Source organism: Pleurodeles waltl, chromosome 1_1, assembly GCF_031143425.1.
Source record: "Pleurodeles waltl isolate 20211129_DDA chromosome 1_1, aPleWal1.hap1.20221129, whole genome shotgun sequence".
Taxonomy (NCBI): domain Eukaryota; kingdom Metazoa; phylum Chordata; class Amphibia; order Caudata; family Salamandridae; genus Pleurodeles; species Pleurodeles waltl.
Genome location: NC_090436.1, coordinates 77,301,335 through 77,323,324, shown reverse-complemented (window position 1 = coordinate 77,323,324; position 21,990 = coordinate 77,301,335). Strand labels below are relative to the sequence as shown.

At 45.2% G+C, this 21,990-nt stretch overlaps 1 protein-coding gene across 1 annotated transcript in view; it reads right to left on the bottom strand.

Moving 5' to 3' along the window:
* Positions 1 to 6,945: 6,945 nt before the first annotated feature.
* The window catches only part of ARID3C (AT-rich interaction domain 3C), a 318,060-nt gene continuing 303,015 nt past the window's right edge, over positions 6,946 to 21,990 (bottom strand). The window contains exon 8 of the mRNA XM_069214965.1: positions 6,946 to 12,925. Coding sequence (XP_069071066.1) covers positions 12,765 to 12,925 — 161 coding nt within the window. The 3' untranslated portion in view covers positions 6,946 to 12,764. The remainder of the gene's footprint in view (positions 12,926 to 21,990) is intronic.

Here is a 21,990-nt window from a genome sequence, read left to right as displayed (position 1 = left end):
TCCACGGCTTATCATGGTCTTTTTTGGCGACGGATACCTAATATATCTTAGTCTTCGGGCGCACAGCCTGTTTCTGTACATTGTGATATGTATACTACTATTGCCATACATTTTGGACACTGCTTCATGTGATTTCTGCCTTGAAAAACTCTTGATGACGAAACACGTGTCGGCTGTTACTTGGTTGTCATAGTTTGGAACCAGTATACCTGGACTAAACAGATTGTACTAAACTACACAGAAGGCTTCAGTTCATTGCTTAACAGACTTTACTACATTATGGACTTATTTGGTGTGCCTTGGTAGCTCAGCAATCTATCTTCAAGTGCTGATTGGTTTTCCATTCGGCACAACTGCACCGGAGGTGGTTGGAAGCAATACCAGGATGGCACCCTAAAGTACTCTTGTGCAAACTTGAAGTAAAACTTCCCCTATGTTTATATTTGGGTACACTGGAAGTGCGAACCTCAAATCATAGCCACCTTTTTTCATCTTACAGTGTCCATATAGACAGTTAGAAGGCGCTGAACATCTCCGCCATATAGTAAGTGTGTGGGAGTGGCTTATTCCATAACCCCTCCCTCTACTGTGTATGCTGGGTCATGGAACTCCCCGAACTACCAGTCATTGATCACTAGCAAGCGCACTGCCCAGTAATATGCCAGCAGGTCTGGGGTCATTATAACACAGTCCTCAGCAGGTCAGCAGCACTAGTCAACAGTGACCCAGGGGACCCTTCTGCACCATAGGAGATCCTGTATCAGGGTGCTGGCCTTGGTGAAAAAGCCACACTCAATGGGGAAAGGGTGAATCTGGAGCTGGTACAAAAACTGCAGTATGGATATCATCTTGAAGATAGCCAATCGCATGAGTAGATACAACGATAGGGAGGACCAGACCTTCACTTCCTTTGAGAGGCTTACCAGTTGAGGCTGGAGGTTAGCCTCGTCGGCACAGGCCCCATCTTCCGTGATAAAGGCCCCATAGTATTTGAAGCCCAGTGGGAGCACCTGTATCTCCGGTGCCCAGGGCATAACCATCGGGCATCGAGCTACCGGATATGTTGATGATTTGGCTTTATGAAGAGGCCCAAATAGGCCCTAAATATTGGGAGAATTTGGAGGTTTGTGGCCCCGTCACATTTAGATCGTCCACAAACAGCAAACATAATCTACATATAAGTACATTCCATCGCTGATGATGTGACTCAACCCACCCACACTCTTGCATGAAGGCCCATGTATAGAGGTCTCACATAACTGATAAATTTGGGCCCAAACTAAAGACGGGTCAGCAGGGTAAACAGGTTGTCCCAATTTACTGAGTCAAATGCCTTTCAAGTATCTACTAATAGTGCTTGATGTACGAGCATTATGGTGTTCATTTCAATAGCATTGCAAACCCTTCATATGCTGTGCCACGTGGCCTGTTGAGGCATGAACCAGGACTTATTGGGTTGGACAAGTTGGCCAATCATTCCAGCGAGCCGATTAGCTAGTGCCTCGGCCCATACCTTGACCTCCACATTAATCAGAAAAAAGGTCTATATTACTTACATCAGGTTTCCTGGACTTCTGGCTTTGGAATCACCACTATGCCTGCCACTCTAAGATCTCTGGGCCGTTCACCTTTAGTCAGGGCTTTGTTAAAGGTCCGTAACAGAAGCTTGACTGTCTGTGGCCATAGAATTCTTCATAACTCTGCTGGGAAGCCGTATGGCCCCAGCACTTTGCCCGCCTGGAGCTGCACAAGAGCAGACCTTAATTCCTTGCAGGTGATCTCAGCCTCGAGAGAGTCGCACAGCCTGTTTGGGATAAGCACGGCAGTGGCAGATCCGCCTCAAATTTGTGTAGGGCGTCCCGGGGACCTGCAGGATTGGCACCATAGAGCTGCCGGCAGTAGTCAATGATTGCCTTGCTGACCATTACATGCAAACCACCTCGACTCGATATTGAGCAAGGGCGTGCCAGAGGATCAGGAGGTACATAACCAATGCAGCGTTCTGCTTGCCTTGTCTACCCATTAATAGAGGCGGCTGCGCATAGCCATCCACATCTTGTGGGCCTCTTATACAAATTCTTGCCGGAGCAGTGTCTGCATGTACAGGGAGTCATGAAAAATGGAGGCTTCCTCCATGTCTTAATACTGTTGTTCAAGCGCCAGGACTACTCTGCTGTTTCTTGTCATAACTTAATATTTCCCCACATAGGGTGTCCTTCACATAAAGGTCTAGGGGAGTAGATGGACCTGCCATTTTCTTTAAAAAATCTTGGACACGTGTGAGTGCAGGCCTCGCAAAATTCCTCACCCTGGAGGCTCCAGTGGTTCAAATGCCACCCCGCCGCAGAGCATCTCTGCCCCCAGGCCAGGTCCGGCGTTATCGGCGAGTGTTCAGAAAATCCTCTTGACAATATTCGCACACCAACTACTTGATGCCCTATCCGTCGGGGGGAAGGAAGCAGTCTAGTCTCAAAAAGGATTTATGCACCGTGAGTAAAAAGTATAGCAGCGTTGCTCAGGGTGGTGTACACTCCATGCATCGATAAGGGATATATTATTTAGGAATGTGGAAAGGACTGTTGAACTAGTCCCTACCAACGACAAGTTGGAGAAGAGGTCAGTACCAGGGTCGCGGACCACATTGATGTCCCCTCCAAGAATCCATGGGACCTCCGGTAACACTCTGTAAGGAGGTGGCTCAGAGCGCTTGCCAAGTCGGCGGTGAGGGGATGTGGAGCATAAACACAGATAAGAGTAATCGGGGCGCCCGGATTGTAGCAGTCACCGCTACAAAGTGCCCTAGGGCATCATGCAACACCCTGGACACCATGAAAGGAAGACACTGATGTGACCACCCCCTCCTCCTGAACCCCAGTGAGACCCTGAATGGAACACCTGTGAGTACCCCAACCAGACCAACAGACCAAACAATGACAGTGGGTGCCCAGTAGTTGTGTCTCCTAAAGTATCAAAATGTCAGGGTTAAGCTTGTGGGCTGCCTTCATGATGGTCCCCCTCTTGATTTTGCCTAACATGCCATTGACATTCCACAAGAGAAGGCAGAGTCACCCCAGGGAAGTATTTTCCCGTATGTCAGTCATTTTCCTGGTGCGGGAGCGGTGTAAGTGATACTGTTCATGGTATAGTAGGACAATTGCCATGTTCTCGCCAAGTAGATGGCTTTGGGTGTACCAAAGCTTTGTCAAAAATGAACCTCCCCCGCCTCCCCAACCAATCCAACCCCCATCCCATACTTTGTCAACGTGTAGTATCTATTGTGACAAAAGCCAACTGGGCAATCTTAAGATGTAACTCTCCCTGAACATTTTGTTTGCACTTGAATTTAACTTGTAGGTATAACTGTCCTTTCTTTAGGAGGTTCTGTGGAAAGCAGAACTGCCTTGAATGCTGTCCTTCTAGCTCTAGGTAGTGAATGGAGTGATTGCAGGACTGAATGTGGGTATGCCAAGGTATAGGCTGTTGACATAGTCAAGCTTGGAGACTACAAGGATGGCTTGCAGATTCTGTTAGTATCCAGTGTATGGGAAGATGAGACACTCTTTACTGTTTTCATTGTGTGAAAGGTATTATTTGTTTTGTTGCTAATATGTGGTATCGAGGATCGGTCCAAATTCATGATTACCCATAGGTTTCTGACTTCTCTTGATATTGATGAAGGGGCACAGAGTTCCTTGGGCAATATGGTAGTAGGTTAGTATTTTTGCCATTGTCTGCAGGTCATGATCTCTGCCTTTGCAGTGTTGAGCTTTAGATGGTTATCCATTATCGATGTGTTTATGGTGTTCAGGTAGTCATCAACTTTTGAGACATATAGAGGTAACCGTAGCCATCCATTTTAAGAAGTATTTGGGGGTCATCTGCATAGATGTAACATGTAAAATTGAATGATTAAATTGGGAAGCTGTCTTTGCCTATATGGCAGCCCCATGCAGTAGCATCTAAATTTCTGAAAGTGGTGCAGTTATTAGTTTGAGGGGGCAACAGCCTCCAGGGAGTGCATTGTAGCTGTACTACCTTTAAAGCGTTCCAAAGCGGAGCCTGCCTTCTCAACAGAGAGGGGGAACCCATTAAAAGGCATGTTTATCAGAAAAACCTGCACATCACTGGAGAAACCAGTAGACATCATCCATGGCATGCCGACAATGGACCACACTAGAACTTATCCTCCTGGCCAAGATAATCTGTGACATCCAAACCTGCACAGTTAACATATTTGGCCGCATCTAGTCCATCTTGTATCTGCTGGGTCAAAGAGGCCCTCGGATGTTCCAGGAATGCCGGTAGATTCTTGCTGCCTAGGTCCCAAAGGGTATGGGTGTAACAATACAAAAGGAAGACTTCATTTTGGACTGCAGCGCTAAACTGGCATAAGAAAACATGCGTTTTCCAAACGCATCAACCCTCTGGGATTCCTCAACTGGAGGAGTGGTACGGAATGAATTGGGATTCACTTTGCTGGTCAAGGCCTGCACAATAATGCTGTCTGGAATGGGAGAATTGGTAAGAAATTCCGAGCCATCAGGCACAGGTCTACAGCGTCTGAACACCTGTCTGTTCACAGGCAGGCAAGAACATGGTTTCGACCAGGGAGCCATCAGAGTATATGTAAGAGTATCTACAAAACTAAGCAAGGGCTCAGATGCTGCTGGCCAAGGCTGTAGGATTTCCATCAAACCTTTGTTCTAGTCTCAACGGAGTACAGCTGTACCTCTAGTACCTCAGCTTCCATCTGAACCACCACTGCGAATGAGGCACTCTCCTCCATATGAGAGCAACATGGCAGGTCCAGCTCTGTCTCAAGAGAGGTATCAAGCCCAGTGGCATTATGTAAATTAAGGTATCCGTTATTATCAGTTAATGAGTGGGTCGCAAGCCATTCGCTTCACCATCATCAAGCAATGCACTATGCTCTGGCACAGAATCAGAGTCAGAACAAAAAGAAAATGGAGCCTCTGTGATGCAGAATATTTACAGAATGGGCTGCATGCTAACTATATGGGCTTTTGTAATTTTATAGTGCGACATCCATAGAGCACTGGCTGAGCTTGTGTTGGGATCTGACATAGATGTCGGCAACTGGTCATCTTCTGGAACCTTTATCACTGGTGCTGGGGTAGTGGGACCCGATATGAATCGTGGGACGAGTGTGGAAGTCTGTAGTGGAGTCAGTATGGGTCTGGTAGCAGGTTCCAAGGGGGCAGACAGTGTAGGGGTAGGATCCACAGACAGTAACTCAACTGGAGCCCCAGAGGTACGGAGCAGAAAGCAGACTAAATATCTGTAACGTGGCCTCTTAGAAGGTTTCAATCTGTTGCAGGATCGACGACAGGCTCGAAAACGCGGGGGCTCATTATGAACCTTGGCAGTTCAGACCGCCATGCCGGCGGCAAAGACCGCCACCGGCACGGCGGTCTGAACCGCCATATAATGAGCTCAGGGAGGGCCGCCTGTGGTGGCCCTCCTCCACCTCCAGGCTACTGCCGCCAGGCAGACTGACGATGCAGGAAATCATTATCCGACAGGGCAGCGCTGCCCTTCGGATGATGATCCCTTTTCCTCCAGCCTTTCCCTGGCGGGTTCCCACACCAGAGAAAGGCTGGTGGAAGGGGTGCTCTGGGGCCCCTGCACTGCCCATGCACTTGGCATGGGCAGTGCAGGGGGCCCCTGTGCAGTACTCCGTCGCACAGGTCTGCATGACGGGTGCTGCTGCACCCGCCGCACACCAACATTGGCGGCTGCTCCATTTGGAGCCGTTGCCAATTTTACGGCCCTTTTCCCTGATGGGCCGGTGGGTGGAAACATTATACGGCCGGCGGGGCGGGGGGTCGTCGCGCTGGCAGTCTTCTGTTGACCGCCAGCGCTGATCTCTGCGGTTTTTACCACCGAGATCATAACGAGGCCCTTGGTGTATTGGGATCAGCTGAGGAATCAGCTCAGTGACCAGCGACTTCAATGAAGTGGGACTTGAATCCTGACACCTTTGAGTCAAATCCTATAAGTCTGAGTGGCAGGATGGGGTTTAGTTCCCCTTCACTTTTTTATGCTTGCATTTACACTCAGGATTATCCAAAGATGTTGAGCGGAAAGTGGAGCATTCACGACAATGGCCTGAGATCGGCACTGAGTTGAGGCCCATGACTTGGAATGAAAGCGGACCCTACATGAATGCTACAACTACCTCTTGTGCTCAGCCTCATACAGCTTCACCCTTTGGTCTCAAATCGCCTTCGAAGGGTGCACTTATCACACAATTTAATTATTTTTCTCTAGCACTTAAGACCTACTTAGTGCAGATCCATGACCAATATCTGCTTCTTGCAGGTATGGTCCATCTTGAATCCTGAACATTTTTGACTGGAATATTGTTCTCCAGCACAATGTATAAAAATTGGAACGCATCAGAAAATCAACAAATTCAGGAGAGGAGCTCCAATTCTGCATTGAAAATCATGGAAAGAAAAGAACTCTTGGTTGTGTAGGTGTGACTCTTATATGCAGCTCTGCTCCGTTACTTTTGAGGCAGTATGGAACCAACACAGAACCACACAGCACCACCTAGAAGCATGTGGGAGCAGCGCTATGAAAACTGCGCCTGGGGAATATTCTAAGGTGAGGAATCTGCAGTTAAAGTAACAGAATTCATAATATTTGCATTAACTGGGAGGCCAGCATTAGAAATTAGACTTCTAGATTCGGCAGCTACCTATGTATTCAAGAGATCACAAGCTTTTACACAGAGACCAACCTGACATAGGACACAGTTCCGGTGTTAGTGATCAATTACTCTGCCATGTGATATGCCAGCCTCAGTGTGACATGGATGAAAACACAGCATGATCTTAGACCTTCCATCAGCTAATTGCTAATGGGTTGACTGTTAACGGAAGCAATCATCATGAAATGCAATAACAAGAGAACAACTGATTTGTACAGTGAAGAAGCAGCATTTTATTGTTCAAATGCACCCAAAACTCAGAAGAGCTCAGTGAAAAAGCCTCTCGCACCTTTTTTTATTTTAAATCTTTTTTCAATATTTTAAGTCCCCTGAGCACCACAATCCAGCCTTCACTTAATGCACTGGATTAATCAAAAAATGTACAAGAAAAAAGAAACATAAAAAAAAATCGTCAAAGCTTCATACACAGCTAGCAAAGCCTATAGAAATCCTACAACCTACCAGCAGAGCATCGCAAAATAAAAAGACCCTAAACAAGAGTAAACAACATACATACAGAAGTAATATTGTCATTTTCTGGTTTTGTTTCGTTGTTTTTTTTTTTTTTGAACAATGTGCTACAATTTTCTTTACAAAGTTTAATTGAAAATGCACTTCGCATTTGATCTTTGGTACAACAGCTAATAGTTCTGCCACCGAATATGCAGTCCATGATGTTGTCTTTGTCAATGACACGGCTTGTGCCAAGATGGCTGAAGACTGTGTGCCCAGTCTCAATCCATGGGGCGGCGCCATGACACACAAGCTCCAATGTTTGCTGTGGCCTCCAGGAAGTGTAAGTGCGATGACGCAAGGTCAGGGCGGTAGTTTCTTCGGGCAACTGACCGAGCATAGGTTCTTACCCAAGAGGGCGTGGCTTTGCCCGCTGGCCAGACCTTCAGCAAAGCCCTACCGCGTGCTGTATTTCTTTAAACGTCTCAATTTTCCCGAGGTAGGTAATCAGAATGCATCCTCCCCACCTCCAATCGCCCAAAAACCCAAGTGGGAGAACTCAAAAGCTGGGGATACAGTGTTTTTCTGCCTTGTAGATCGAAAGCTTCTGGAGAAAAAAAGGAATCATAATTCCAGTCGTTGATTAGAAATACAGTGATCTAAATTTCATCAATCCTGCAGTATGGGGAGAGTTGCTGGCAAAGGGTTGTGTATATTCTTCTGATTACATAGACAACAGACAATAATTCTGCATTCTGACAATATCTTCTATTTGCTTTTCCCTGACCTGTTTTTACAGAAATGCTGCAGTCTAGCATCCTCCCATGTATCTTGTGCCATCACTATTGGCACATCCTATATATAATATATATATATATATTTATATTTAAATATATAACAATGAGGTAGACATGATTATTGAATATTCCCTTCTTTGGTACAACACAAAAGAAAGAAATCCAGTGATTTGAGGGAATAAAACTATTTGACCTCCCAGATGGCTTTGCCCAACAACAGAAATGTTTAAATAAAATATACGCTGAGTTGTATGAGGTATCTGTGGTTCTTCTGTTCCCGCTTCTCTTTGTGTTGGCATTAGAGATCGATGAGGTATCCTCAGGCTGTATTTGAATTAAACTATCATGAAGAAGCTATCAGCTGAGACACGAAACAGCTGAGGACGCCACCCCTGACACTCTCTGGCCAAGAACTGAGGAACGACTGGTAGATCACCAGAGGTCCCCAAATCTTCCCACCCACCCCCATTGCGCCCGCTCGCTGCACCATGAGGTCTGGGCAAGGCTGCTTGTGTATGAATCAATATTTACCACACTCAGTGACAGCCCCTTCCATGCCATCCCCATTTCTAAAATAAATATTTTCACAGCTTTCACAAGTGCATTCACCTCAAAAAGACTGAGTGGGCCTACGCAGTGTCACATGACTCCTCAAAGACACAATGCTACAAGTAAATTATTCAGCACTCTCCGCCTGAGCTCCTGTCAGATCCCATGGAAGGGAGTTGTGGGTAGCTTGGCGAGGGTCGATAGGGAGGCATTGATTGCAAAGCTCATAGGCTCTGGAAAGGTCAGGAGCCTTCTTTCATGCCTCCAGACCAACCTCTTTGCTTGAACTATCTGCCTTATAGTCAACAGATAGACGCTTAAATACAGCAAGCTTTTTCTTCAAGAGATAACCCAGCTGTAATGAAAGCCTCTGTGGGAAACATTAGGCAGCCATTCTGGGCTCAGCCCCAATTTAACCGTCCTCTGCGAGAGGGAAGACTCCTCTTGGTGTTGGCGGCTTCTCTTAGTATTGGCAAAAGCCTGAGCTAAGTCTAGGCTCAGACCTAAGTTCAAACATTCATTTTAATCGAGTTCTCAACCTTTAGTATCGGGTTATACTGGTCAACATTTTAATCTTGGCTTCAGATTAACTCTCTTCGGTGACAGATACTTGACTCAGTGTCACATGAATGCGCGGCAAAATCAGGGCTCATTCGTAAGTAGAACCTTATGTGTAACAGAGTGCGTCTTTCTTGGTAGCAGGGAAAAATCAGTAAATGTCTGTCTCTGCCTTAGGTTAAACAGTTCTCTGCCATACAGTAGACTTCACTATGCTCCAGGTAAATGCTGGGGCCAGCCTGGGTTCAAACTCAGGCCTACACACAGGACTCTCCTGGCACCAGATGAAATCAGGAGCCAGTCTGGCCTTGGCCTCAGGTTTGTTCCTCCATTACATCAGAGTTATCTGTTAAGTTGCTGAACTGTGTCTTAGCAAAACATTCCTAGTCTTGCTGCTCGGATGTTGACATAAAATCAGAGATAAGGAACAATACAAACCCTGGACTGTAAGCTGCTCTGAAGCAGTTTTAGTCATCTTTTGTGCTGGGTCAGCTACCTAAATACCTTGTTGAAGAGAGTGCACATGTGGCTGCCTGTGGGTGTGGTTCTTTCTATGCCTCCAACGCAGAATACATGCGAGGTCAAGTGGACACTTTCCTAGTAGGGCTTGCCACTTTCTTGGCATGCATCAGGTATGTAGTCTGGTAGTAAAATATAGTCAGTCTTCCGCCATCAAAGACTGAGAGCATGTCCTAAGTACACAACAGTGAAGTGTGTTAGCAGACTATGATTATAAGGTGTTCCTAGGCACCTAGAGATCAAATAACCCTCTTTTTTTAAACTGCCATCTTCATTGGACTGAATGGCAAGCCACGGGTCTTTAAACCCCATGCTTGGGGTCTTTAAACCCCATGCTTTGTCACAATTTGAGAGACGCAGATAATTTCATAAGAGCTAAAAAAATCTCATCAGACTTATAAGCCTGACTCTCATAGCTAAACAACTGTATAAACACACTGATTACAAGTTCTAGATTCCTAGCTTGAAATTTAAAGTCTGCAGTGGCAGAACAGTGGTTTACAGCTTCCTGGGTTTTATCCAATGCCATATTACAGCGTGCTGCGAAGGGCTATACTGGTTGTTAAAGTCCTTGAACTCGAGTTAGAGGCCTGAGCTGCAGGAGAGGGCTTATATTGAGGAAAAGGGCCTTTAACAACTGATACAGCTCGAGGCAGAAGGGGTATAAGGCTACTTGAAAATTCCACTCACTAAGGGTAGAATGTTCTAAATTAAAAAGGGAAAAACATGAACACAAACATTGGAATGTTGGCGCTCTGGGTATATCAGCCATTATAATCCCGGAGCTACTCCACTGGAGCTCTCAACATTCCAGTGTTCTAATAAAATAAAGTGCCCTTTTTGTTTTGAACCATGATGGAAGTGAGAGAAATTGTCCATACCAATACAAGGCCATCCAAATGGCAGAACACTCGCTATGGAAATGCTACTAACATAAAATACAGTGGCATCCCGATTGATTAGAAGGCATGATGTTCAGGCTTACTTCATTATTTTGCGGAGGAAATCACTGGCTATTTTTTTAACATAACCTGAAGATTGCTAGAATTTTACCAGGCATGACACTCATCACCGATGCTCTACTCCAGGCTACAAGATACCAAACTTACCAATAATTGAGACATGGAAACAAGTGGTTGGGCGACTGATTAAACCCAGTCAAAATGGTGAGAAAATGCTTCAACTGTCAACTTGGAGGTATTTAGCTACCAGACTATTCGGCATCTGATTTCTTCTTTGAAGTGGGACTGTTGCAGGAATGCGGTGTTTTAATATGAGGACAAATTTTGTTATTACTGTAGAAAAGAGGCAACTTCATGAACAAGTTATTAAAAAGTTGAACTCAAAGTGGGTACTCAACCCTTGCTTTTACTCAGGGCACAGCAATCACTGGAAAAGGCAATTGACTTTTTGATAGTTGTGAACACGAAATGCACACCACAGTTTGCACTACTTTGGCATAACATTAGTGCCAACAGCACAAAGGGCGACTGCTGTACACAAAGAAGCATTTACGAAGAGTTGTGAAATCCCTTGCACCTGCTGTGTCATATGTTCCTGCGATCACCGAAACATTTTTCAAGAAGGTCCAAATCTCAACATAGTTGCATGCGTGGTTGTGGCGAATCAGTGGTCGCTTACCGGTTTTCCGGGTTGTCCCTTTTTAGGTCTAGAGTGATGTCAGCCACTACGCCTTAGGCTCTGAAGTTGCCTAACAGAGAGGTTCAACGCTGTCAGTAGCCTTCCCCATCACTACTCAAAAGGATATGGGGCCACAGAGGGAAAAAAAGTTTTTCAGTACATTTTATGATAATAGTGATTGAATAAATTAGTAGGTTTTCTCCTCTTTGGTAGAAACTAAGTGTTGCATTGATCGCTGGCCTCCATCTACCACGGGTAGTCGTCCATCTTCTTGCCTCCCTCGTTAGCTACACAGAGCAAATGATAATCTTTGGGATCAGGGCAGTACAAGATGTTCCGGAGAGGGGGTTACTAGCCTGGAACCCGATGAAATAATCATTTGGTTTGCTTTGCTGCACATTTTCAAGATTCTTAATTGTTTCTGGGAGAGCTAGAGGGTAGTGTCAGGCCTGCAAGCTGACAGGTGAGCATTGATCGAGGACATCTTGCATGTGCTGTGATATCCTTACAGAAGTAGCGAAATGAGACAGAATCGTGAATGGGTCTTACATAAAAGGGAGAATGATGGACTGGTTATCAAGCTTGGGGTGATGGCATGGATGTGCTAAGATACTGGGTTATGTAGCATCAGTTCAGGCAAAGGAGGAGCTATTTCCATTTGGGTGAGAGAAGTTTAATGCCAGCATGTAGAGGTAGCAAGTAGAGGTAGCAGCGAGGAGGCCACTGTGGACAGGCCCTTCTTTCTGTGTAGAGAACGAGTATGAACACCATGGGGTACTGGAAGCAGGGTGAGAAGGACCGGTGCCGAATCTCTGACAACGTGTATGTTTTGTGTGACTGTAGATGACGTGTGTGAAGCATCAGTGTCTTCAATGCTAGGAAGGATGAGTTGTGTATGGTGTGCGTGGTTGTGGAACGATAGTACTTGTAACTGTGAGTTGTAGGAGATGAAAGTTAAGTCCATGCATGTGGTCCACAGCTGTGATCTCCTGGATGTCAGTACACTGGTTGTTATGATGAAATGAATGTTTTTTTGGTATTCACGATCAAGGTGTGATTGTTATAAGTGTGCTGAAAAACGGCCAACTCTTCCCGTAAGTAGCTCAGAGGTCCTTTCATCCCTCTTCTGCTGTGGTACAGAATTAATCCCTGGCACTCAAAATCGTGTATAAAATCATCCCAGTCCACGGCCAGGTACTAAAGCACGGTGTGTCCAACAAAGACTCCCAGGCATGAAAATGGCAGCCCCCTCAGCAGGCCTGGATTCACCTAAGGCTGTAGGACCAGAGCCAAACTGCAATGTGGGGGCCAGGTTTTCCAGGAAGCAATTTTCATTACTTTCGTTTTGTTATTTAGTCTTCATTTTCCTGGAAATGCCTCCTGCAACGTGCCCACCTCTGTTGGGCACTGGGTTCCTGCATGATGGTCAGCTGCATTTTCTGTGTTCTCGGGAGAACGATGGAGGCACTGGAGAGGGAGCGGACGAGGTGGGGTAACCACGGATATTCTTCTTAAGGTGACGCGCTGGCCGGAGTGTGGTTGTGTGAGGAGGACAGCTGATGGTTTGGTGCTGTTGCTGGACTGGCCCTGCCCTGGGAGCTGTCGCTTCCACTGCTGCTGCTTCCACCACCGGACGTTGTTGGTACAACAGGCCTGCGAGCGAAGAGAACACCTGTAGATACAAACAAGACATCATTATTCCAGTACAACTCCATACAGTCTACTCTAGTGTGGCCCTCAAGACATGGACATAGGTTCTCCACACTGAAATACCCCTTCCCCTGGGCCATGTTCCTATGAAGATACCTTCATCAAGAAGTCTCATCATGAAGAGATGTCTCTGGGCCATATCACAAGTTAGCTGGTAAATGGAAGTGGTACTACTGGTAGTAGTTAAATGGTGGTATCCCTCTTAGCTGCCATTACAAGCACGAGGCCTGGGAATAGCATACAAGACGCTGCATGACTGGGTCATTTACGTCATTATTTTCTTGAATTACACCATCTTTTCTGTTCGCAATTTCCACTTGCGCTGAGAAGGTGGAACTTATGACCCAGAAAGGCATGTGGTAATGCCGCGTGTGGTACTAAAGGATGCAGCAACACCACTCTGCAAAACCTGTAATCGTGTTGAGTGGCATTACCTCCAAAATGTAGTAATACTGCTCCTCACTACTTGTAGCAAGAAACTAGGGCGAATGGCAGCTTTTGCAAAATGTATTTTAGGACACCGCTTCAAAAACAAAAACAAAATCACTTACTGCCACCGAAAAAGAAATGGGGCATAAAATTAAAGGGATAATCGTCTAAAAACAGGAATTGTGTTAGGGTTAAAGCTAATGGATAAATGTAGAATTAGGGATTGGTCAAGGGTTTAGATTGGGCATAGTATGGATGAGGCGATTGTAGTTGATTTTCTCCAAAAAGATTTTACACTTTTAAACACAGATCCATTTTCACCAAACTTTTAGTCTGGCTTAATTCTTTGAATATGTAATCCCACCCTTTAACCTTGAGAAGTATAAATGATGTGTAACAGGCCCAAAACTTAACTTACATTTTGGATAAGAAACACAAACGTACAACACATGCTAGATATATTAATCAACAAGAAACATTAGACAGAACACACATTTACATCATTATCAGACCTAACCTATTAAAATATTCCATTTGTATTAGGTGTAAAAAAAAAAAAAAAAACATAATGACAGAGCCAAAATATAGCGTGGGCTCTAGGGAGTACAATTTTCAACATATAAAAACTAGTTGTTGCAAAAGGATATCAATGTATCAACTGCTGCAAATCACCCCTCAGTTGGGGTAGAGAGGGCTGGAGAGGAGTTTTGCCGAAGATTAACACTGCATGTCAGCACATTTCTTGTCCTAAAGCAGTGGTTCCAAACCAATGGTCAAGTGGGGGGTGGGGGGGTTCGACGCAGAGCCTCTCAGGGGGTCTGCAACTGTTTAGAAAATGGAATAATACTAACAGATTAGGTCCACAGCTTTTTGTAATGACTCAGTAGGGGGTCCCTGGATTCCAATGATTCACTGGGGGTCCCCAGTTTCCAGTAATGATAAAACGGGGGTCCACAGAAGACAAAAGGTTGAGAACCACTGTCCTAGAGAGTACCCGATAATATTACTCCCACTTCCAACTTCTGCCATATCAAGATCATGTTCCACATCATCCGCGCCATAGTTATCTCAAATGTCCAAAAGCCACAGTTTTGATTGACATTTGATAATAAACTCGGCCTTTCGACTGACTAAAGTTGATCTTGTGATTCTCAAAGAGATGTAGACCTTTTCCAGGGTTGCTCTCACAATGTTGTCTCTCTCTGTAGTTTTATATTTTTTACCTGTAATGCGGTGAGGATTATACCAGAGACCTGTGGCATCTCACCACTAAAACACCTCCAGAAGTGATTTGAATCAGTTTCCCCAATAAAGGGTTTCATGGGTCCACTCACTTTTTTCTTCTTGCTCTCCCTTCTAGTCAAGGTTTCCATGGAAGAGGGACTGCTAATGGAATGCATAGAAGAGACACAGGAAATTCCAGAGAATGCTTCCTTGAAAGGTAGAACGGACTGCTAATAAATGTCTCCACACAGACAGAAACACAGGACAGTTGAGAGAATGCTTACTTGGAAGGATAGGATGTAGGGACTGCTAATGGATTGCATTCCTCCACTCTAGAGACAGGTAGAGACAAGACTCTAGATCAGTGGCTCCCAGCCTTTTGTGGACCCCCCCCTTAATCATTATTGGAACATAGGGACCCCCACTGAATCATTATTGGAGTCCGGTGACCCCTCCTCTGAGTCATTACTGAAAGCTGGGGACTTAATCTGTTAATATTATTTAATTTTCTAAGCAGACACGGACCCCCTGAGGAGGCTTCGTGGACCCCCAGGGGTCCCCAGACCTTTGGTTGAGAACCACTGCTCTAGATAATACTTAGTTAACAAGCCTGTCCAAGGGAATGGAATGCTAATGGAATGTTTTCAAAAAGAGAGGAGGCACATGAAATTCTAGTCAATCCTTTCAAGGAAGGACATGTCGAAGGGACTGCTAATGGAATGCTTCCCTGCAGAGAAGAGGCACGGGGAATTCCAGATAATGCTTCATTGAAAGGACAGGTCGAAGGAACTGCTAATGTAATGCATTGCTGCAGAGATAAGACAGGATTCTAGACAATACTTCATTAAAGAGACAGTGCTTACAAAAAGGAAGGAATGATTCCATCTTGAGAAGACATTCTGGGATTTATAGAGAATGCTTCCTTTAAAGGACAGGTCAAAGGGACAACTAATGGAATGTGTCCCTGCGGAGATGAGACAGGATTCTAGCTAACACTTCAATAATGAGACCGTCTACGAGGAATGGAATTAACAGAATGCTTCCATGCAGAGAGCAGACACAGGGGATTATTGCCCTCCACACAGATACTTGGTGTCATGTTGTGCTAGATGGTAGGCGGGGCATGACCCCAAAGATCTTGACCAGAAATGGTCTGAAGCAGGGCTGCCGGTTGGCACTGCTGATTTTGTCTTTATATATGGCAGATCTGCCCAATGTGCCGAGTAAGGCTGGTGGGGATACCCTAAAATTAGGTGCTTACCATTTGGGGCCTCTGCTCTATGCGGACAATATTGTTCTGCTAGATCTGACTCCTAAAGGCCTTCAGAAGCATCTTGACGTTTTGACCTCCTACTCTGACACCCAGTTTTTGAAGGTCAATATAAACAAAAGGAAAATCATGCAGTTCTGTTCAAAAGGATATCCAACTGTTAAAAAGTCTAAGTGGTTTTATAATAACTCTACCTTAGAAACAGAAAAGTCAAACCCTTATCTGGGAAGAATTATATTAGCAAATGTGGCTGAAAAGGATCTTATTGAACATATTTCGAATAAGGCTTATGCCCAGGGTAATGCTCTAAAGGCACCTTATGGAGCGACAGGCTACAGACACTTTAATCATCTCTAAGCTGTATACCAAATAATGGTTCCCTCAACTCTTTCATAAGCTTTAAAGACAATAAAAAGTAATCAATGGCACTTTATGAATATGGTGTTAGGTAAGATTCTTCGAACTGTTTGCACTTTAAATTCCATAGTCTCATTAGAAGCATTAATCTTAGAATATGGGTTGGTGAGCAATTACATAAGAGGCTTAGCTGCTATTTTAAGATGGTATGACTGTATTTTACATGCTAAAGAAAAAATTTTATGGAGACTTATAGCTATAGAATGTCTCCTTGCCTCTGCACAGTCTGGATCGTTTTTTTCTAATGTTTTATCTGCACTGCAGCAATTTTCTCTGACCAAACTAAACATGCAGAATATGAGCTATGTTCCCCTTGAAAACGTTTTAGAGCATAATATGAAAATGTCTTTTATGGTGCATGATATAGATTAATGTAGAGCAAAACCTAGCTTTCATTGTGTCATTCAATCCTGCCAGGTACCTACACTGCAGGCATATTTAAATTGGAACCTGCGTGCTTAGGTGTATATTGCTATGCAGGTTGAAATATTTGCCGCTAAAAACCGTAATGGATGCATGGCAGAACATAGCTGCTATAACGGTGTACAGATACTGAACATGTTGTATGTGTTTCTACTGTATTAAGGTTTTATCAACAGAGATTTTTAAAAACACTTTTTAAAAAGTATGGTATTACAACTGTAAAAGCTGCTATGGAAATGCTAAATTGCCCAGTGAATGAATTGGTGTGTGGAAATATTTTTGAACTTTTTTATTCCTTTTTAAAATTGTATTAAATTTGATGATTTTTATAAATTACAGATCTCATTGTAAGATCTAAATCTCTAATAAAAACTTGAACTTGAAGAGAGGCGACACAGGGAACTATAGAGAATGCTTCCTATGATGGATATGTAGAGGAGATTGCTAATGGAATGCTTCCAAAGAGGAAGCACAGGGAATTCTACTGCTTCCTTGGAAGGACAGCTTGAAGGGACTGGTAATGGAATGCTTCCAAAGAGAAAGCACAGGGAATCCTACTGCTCCCTGAGAAGGGCAGACTCAATGGACTGTTAATGGAATGCTTCCAAGCAGAGAGGTGACATGGGGAATCCTACTCCTTCCTTGGAAGGACAGATTGAAGGGATTGGTAATGGAATGCTTCCAAAGAGGAAGCACAGGGAATCCTATTGCTTCCTTGGAAGGACAGATTGAAGGGATTGGTAATGGAATGCTTCCAAAGAGGAAGCATAGGGAATCCTACTGCTCCCTGGGAAGGGCAGACTCAATGGACTGTTAATGGAATGCTTCCAAGCAGAGAGGTGACATGGGGAATCCTACTGCTTCCTTGGAAGGACAGATTGAAGGGACTGGTAATGGAATGCTTCCAAAGAGGAAGCACAGGGAATCCTACTGCTCCCTGGGAAGGGCAGACTCAAGGGACTGGTAATGGAATGCTTCCAAAGAAGAAGCACTGGGAATCCTACTGCCCCCTTGGAAGGGCAGACTCAAGGGACTGGTAATGGAATGCTTCCAAAGAGGAAGCACAGGGAATCCTACTGCTCCCTGGAAGGGCAGACTCAAGTGACTGTTAATGGAATGCTTCCAAGCAGAGAGGGGACATGGGGAATCCTAGTGCTTCCTTCGAAGGACAGCTTGAAGGGACTGCTAATGGAATGCTTCCCTGCAGATGTAAACTGGCTTCCAGATAATACTCGATAAAAAGAGACTTCTCTCAAGGACAGGTGACAAGGGGAAATCTAGAGAACGCTTCTTTAATAAGGGCAGATCTCGCGGACTATTAATGGAATGTTTCTCTTGAAAAAATGAGGCGAGGAAATATAGATAATACTTCATTGGAGCGGCTCGTGGAATGGAATGCTGCCCTGCAGAGAGGAGTCGGGCAATTCCAGGCAATCCTTCATTAAAGGGACAAGCCTCAATGAAAAGAAAACGTGTATGTGAACGAAATACAGTGAGAAGTTGTTATAAGGGAACCTAGATGTAATACTCAAATGAAGAATGATGGAAGAAAGAGCAAGGCTACTGTCTCCAGTTCAAAGGATACTGCAGGTCCTTTACTTATTCTTACAGGAGAACGTTTCCCCATGGTACTTGGTAACCCAAGTGTGACAAATCACACAAGCGTCTGCAGCAATGTTCACGCCCGCACACACACATAAAATACAATTTCCTATCTTCTGCGTCTCTGAAATGGCGTTTTCTCTCCTCTTTGCAGTGGGCTGGTGATGTGCGAACTGCTTGTCTTATGTAAGTGAATTTATTTACATTTCAAGTGCTTCTTTCTGTAGCTATGGCATGTGCAAAAAAAAAAACAACTTTGTGCCTTCAGTTTTAAAAAAAACATAAAATGGTTGTATGCAGCAGAGAAGCCAGTGGAGTCTTCCCCACAATAAAGTTGACATATCTGTCAAGCTGTAAAGCCTTTCCCGCCAGCCTCATAAAAGAAGCGCCGTTCTAATCTGGATCTAAAGCCTGCCTGCACAGCGGTCTTAGATATGTTGCCTCGAGTTATGAAGCTCCATCTAAAGCCGGGATTCCATGATATTTTACAATCCCACATTAATTACAGCTGTAATCCTGCCTAATTCTACAGCCCACTCAGTTTTGTTCAAATGAAGTGGGCAATAGAGGTGGGAGTGGAAACTAACAGAGAGGAAAGGCTCGGAGCAACCAACAGAGGGCGACGTCATGGAGGAAATTGATTGGCCTGAGTTTTAACAGAAAGGGACAAAATGGGATCGTGGCTGAATTGCAAAGAGATAGGTACCTCCAATGGGTAATAAGAATCGACAAAGCCAGTAAATCTAGGTATAGCGTGCTAGTGCATGCAACGTAACTCACGATGCCTAAGCACTACCTGCACAGTGAACGGAGGCACCAGTTACAGTGTGGTGCTGCAGCATGACTTGCACTGTGTATTGTGTCATCCACTGTAGTGCTGGCAAACTGTATATCACACAATGTGGGCAGCAGGATGCACTGCAATATGGGTGTCTGCTTCACCTGCAGCACAGGGGTGCCCCATAACCTGCAATGGGAGCCTGCAGGGAAACCTGGAGCTTAGGTATGCAGTATGAACTGTGGTGTGGGTGTGAAGAACCGACTCGATTCCAACAGATCAACTGCAATGCCTGGGTGCCAGTAATATTAACTGCAATGTAGGGTGTGCACCACCACCTGCAGTGGTATTCTGCAGTCAATGGCACTGTGAGCTTCAAATGCTGTGGTGGTATGAAGCATCACTTGGAAGATGTGGTACAACACAAGTTCTGATGCAGTTTGAAGAACCAATCTCAAAGGTGAAAGGGAAGTGTGGTGGTTGCAATTGTTAAAGCAGCATTTTCGTTTTTAGGGTCAAGCTCACAATCGCTCCGTCCCTGTTGTAATCTCTCTTTGGGCTTTTAACCACCCCTGTCACATTCATTGGTTCATGGGCTTGCCTTTTAAAATCTGCTTGATTTCATTAGTGAAAGGCATGCATACGTCATGCCTTTTCCGGTGTTTAGCCTTCCTCAAGCGCACCGGCCTACTACTGAAAACATACAAGGCTCAATATTTTCAGCCTGGTTTCCGGACTACTTTATCTTTTTATTTTCCATGCAGCGCGGTTGCACTGGGTTTTGCATAGCATGATCGCGCTGGTTTTTTTCGCTTTTAATTTCAGCGCGGTCATTTTTTTCCTTTTTATTTGTGTGGCAAGAAAAGTCCAGTTAGGAGTTTACACTGCTAATAGCTCTAACCGAGACCCGTTGCATTGCAAATGCTTGTTATTTGGTTGCAACTTGGGCGAAGCAGGAGTTGCTGTGCTCGGCACCAGTGTGGTCTAACCTACAGCATAAGCTGCAGTGTGCCCTGCATCAGTGGCACAGCGCCAACCACCACAGCAGTCAGTTACACTGTAGTTTGCGTTTTAGGGTGCTGAGACCTTCCAAAGTAAGCAGTAGTATGTACTTAATGCTGGCATTGGGACATATTATCTGCAATATCCCCTGCAGCATGTGAAGCAGTGCCAGCAGCAATGCAGCCAAGAGTACCTTCTGCAGTGACTGGAGTGTGGGCATCCGCGCGGGCTGTAGCATCACTGGTCATGTACTACTGGGTGCACAGTGGGCTGCAGTGGAGTCTGTAGGTCTGTTGCACTATACCCCGCAGAGCCATCTGCAGTGAGGTTTACAATATTCGCTGCAGAGCAGGCCACCTTGGGGTTTCTGAATTTAACCTAAACGCTGTGGGTTCCTCTACTGTGGGCAGAAGAAATAACAAACACATCTAGATGTGGTCAGGTCTCAATCGGAGTTATTACCTGTCACGCTGAGTTCACAGCGAGTTTGGACCAAAGAAAGTTAATATTACATGAAGTAAAGTGCCTACTAACGCAGAAGGCGTATGATTTAAAAATGTTCATTTTTTCCCAAAATAAATCTTATGAGAAGATTCTGAAAAAATGTGTAGTCTCATATTAAGCGATATTTCCCAGCGGCTTTCACTTGTAAGGTTAATCATATTTAGGATTAAAGGAATTTGCTAATGACAACGTCAACACAGGAAACGATTTTGTGACCCCAGGAAATGCCCCATGACCTGTTCCGATGCCCCCTCGTTTCACTGCGCCCTCTGGGCTCCAGGGCCAAGACTCGAGGCCAAGGAAGAAACAAACAGCCATCTTTGCAAGACTTGATGTTTAACTGTGGTTAAATATTCAGCCACTTATAAATGCCGCTGTGGGTTTTAATTGGTTCATCCCAGCGGGCAGAGGAGAGATGTCTCCGCACTGGGCAGAAACCAACCCTTTGGATAACGAGCACAGTCCGAGGATGCTAATCACAGGCAATAGGAGGAAGGGGACAGGGGCGGAGGAGGGCTGCTCTACCACTGGGAACCCCGAGTGAGGAGAAGCGAGTACTGTTTCTTCCAGCCTTGCTCCAGTGAGGCGGGACCGAGGGAGGCAAGAGCTGCCCTGATGTGTTAATACAGTCTGGCAGCACCGAAGGCGGCGAGTGCAGCTCTCCCAACATTAGCCCAGCCTGGCAGTACTGAAGTACTGATGCCAACATTCGCCCAGTCTGGCAGTACTGATGCCAACATTAGCCCAGTCTGGCAGTACTGAAAGAGGCGAGTGCTCCACTTCCAAAGCCACAGGAGGCCAGTGTAGATCTTCCAATGCTTAGTCCAGCAGGGAAGTACTGAAGTAGGCCAGAGTATCCCGTCCAGCATTAATCCAGTCTGGCAGTACTGAAGGAGGCAAGTGTATCCCATCCAACCTAACATTAATCCATCCTGGCAGTCCTGAAGGCAGCGAGTGTGGCCCAACATTAAACCAGTCAGACAGTATATAGTAAAGGAGGCAAGTGTAGCCCTTCAGCATTAAGCCAATCTAAAATTACTGAAGGAAGCGAGTATACGTTCCAACATTAACCCATATAGAAGAAACAGTAAAACCTGAGAAAGGGGTGCAGGAGGAGGGTCGATGTTCTTGGATGCACACCATGTCACAAATTTGCCAAAGTGGCAGAAGTGGACAGGCTTGGTGGTGGGATGCCCTGGTACCAGAATAACATTGCAGACTTAGGGAGAAAGGTTGAAGGTGGTCAACTGGTGCCACTCAAGCTCCACGCATGAAGACAGAAGGTGCGCAGGTTTAGGTGCAGGATCCTTCTCCCTGTTGCTGCAACGGAAGATCCTCCTTAAGAGGCAGCCTAACCAGAGGACCAATGCTCAGGCTC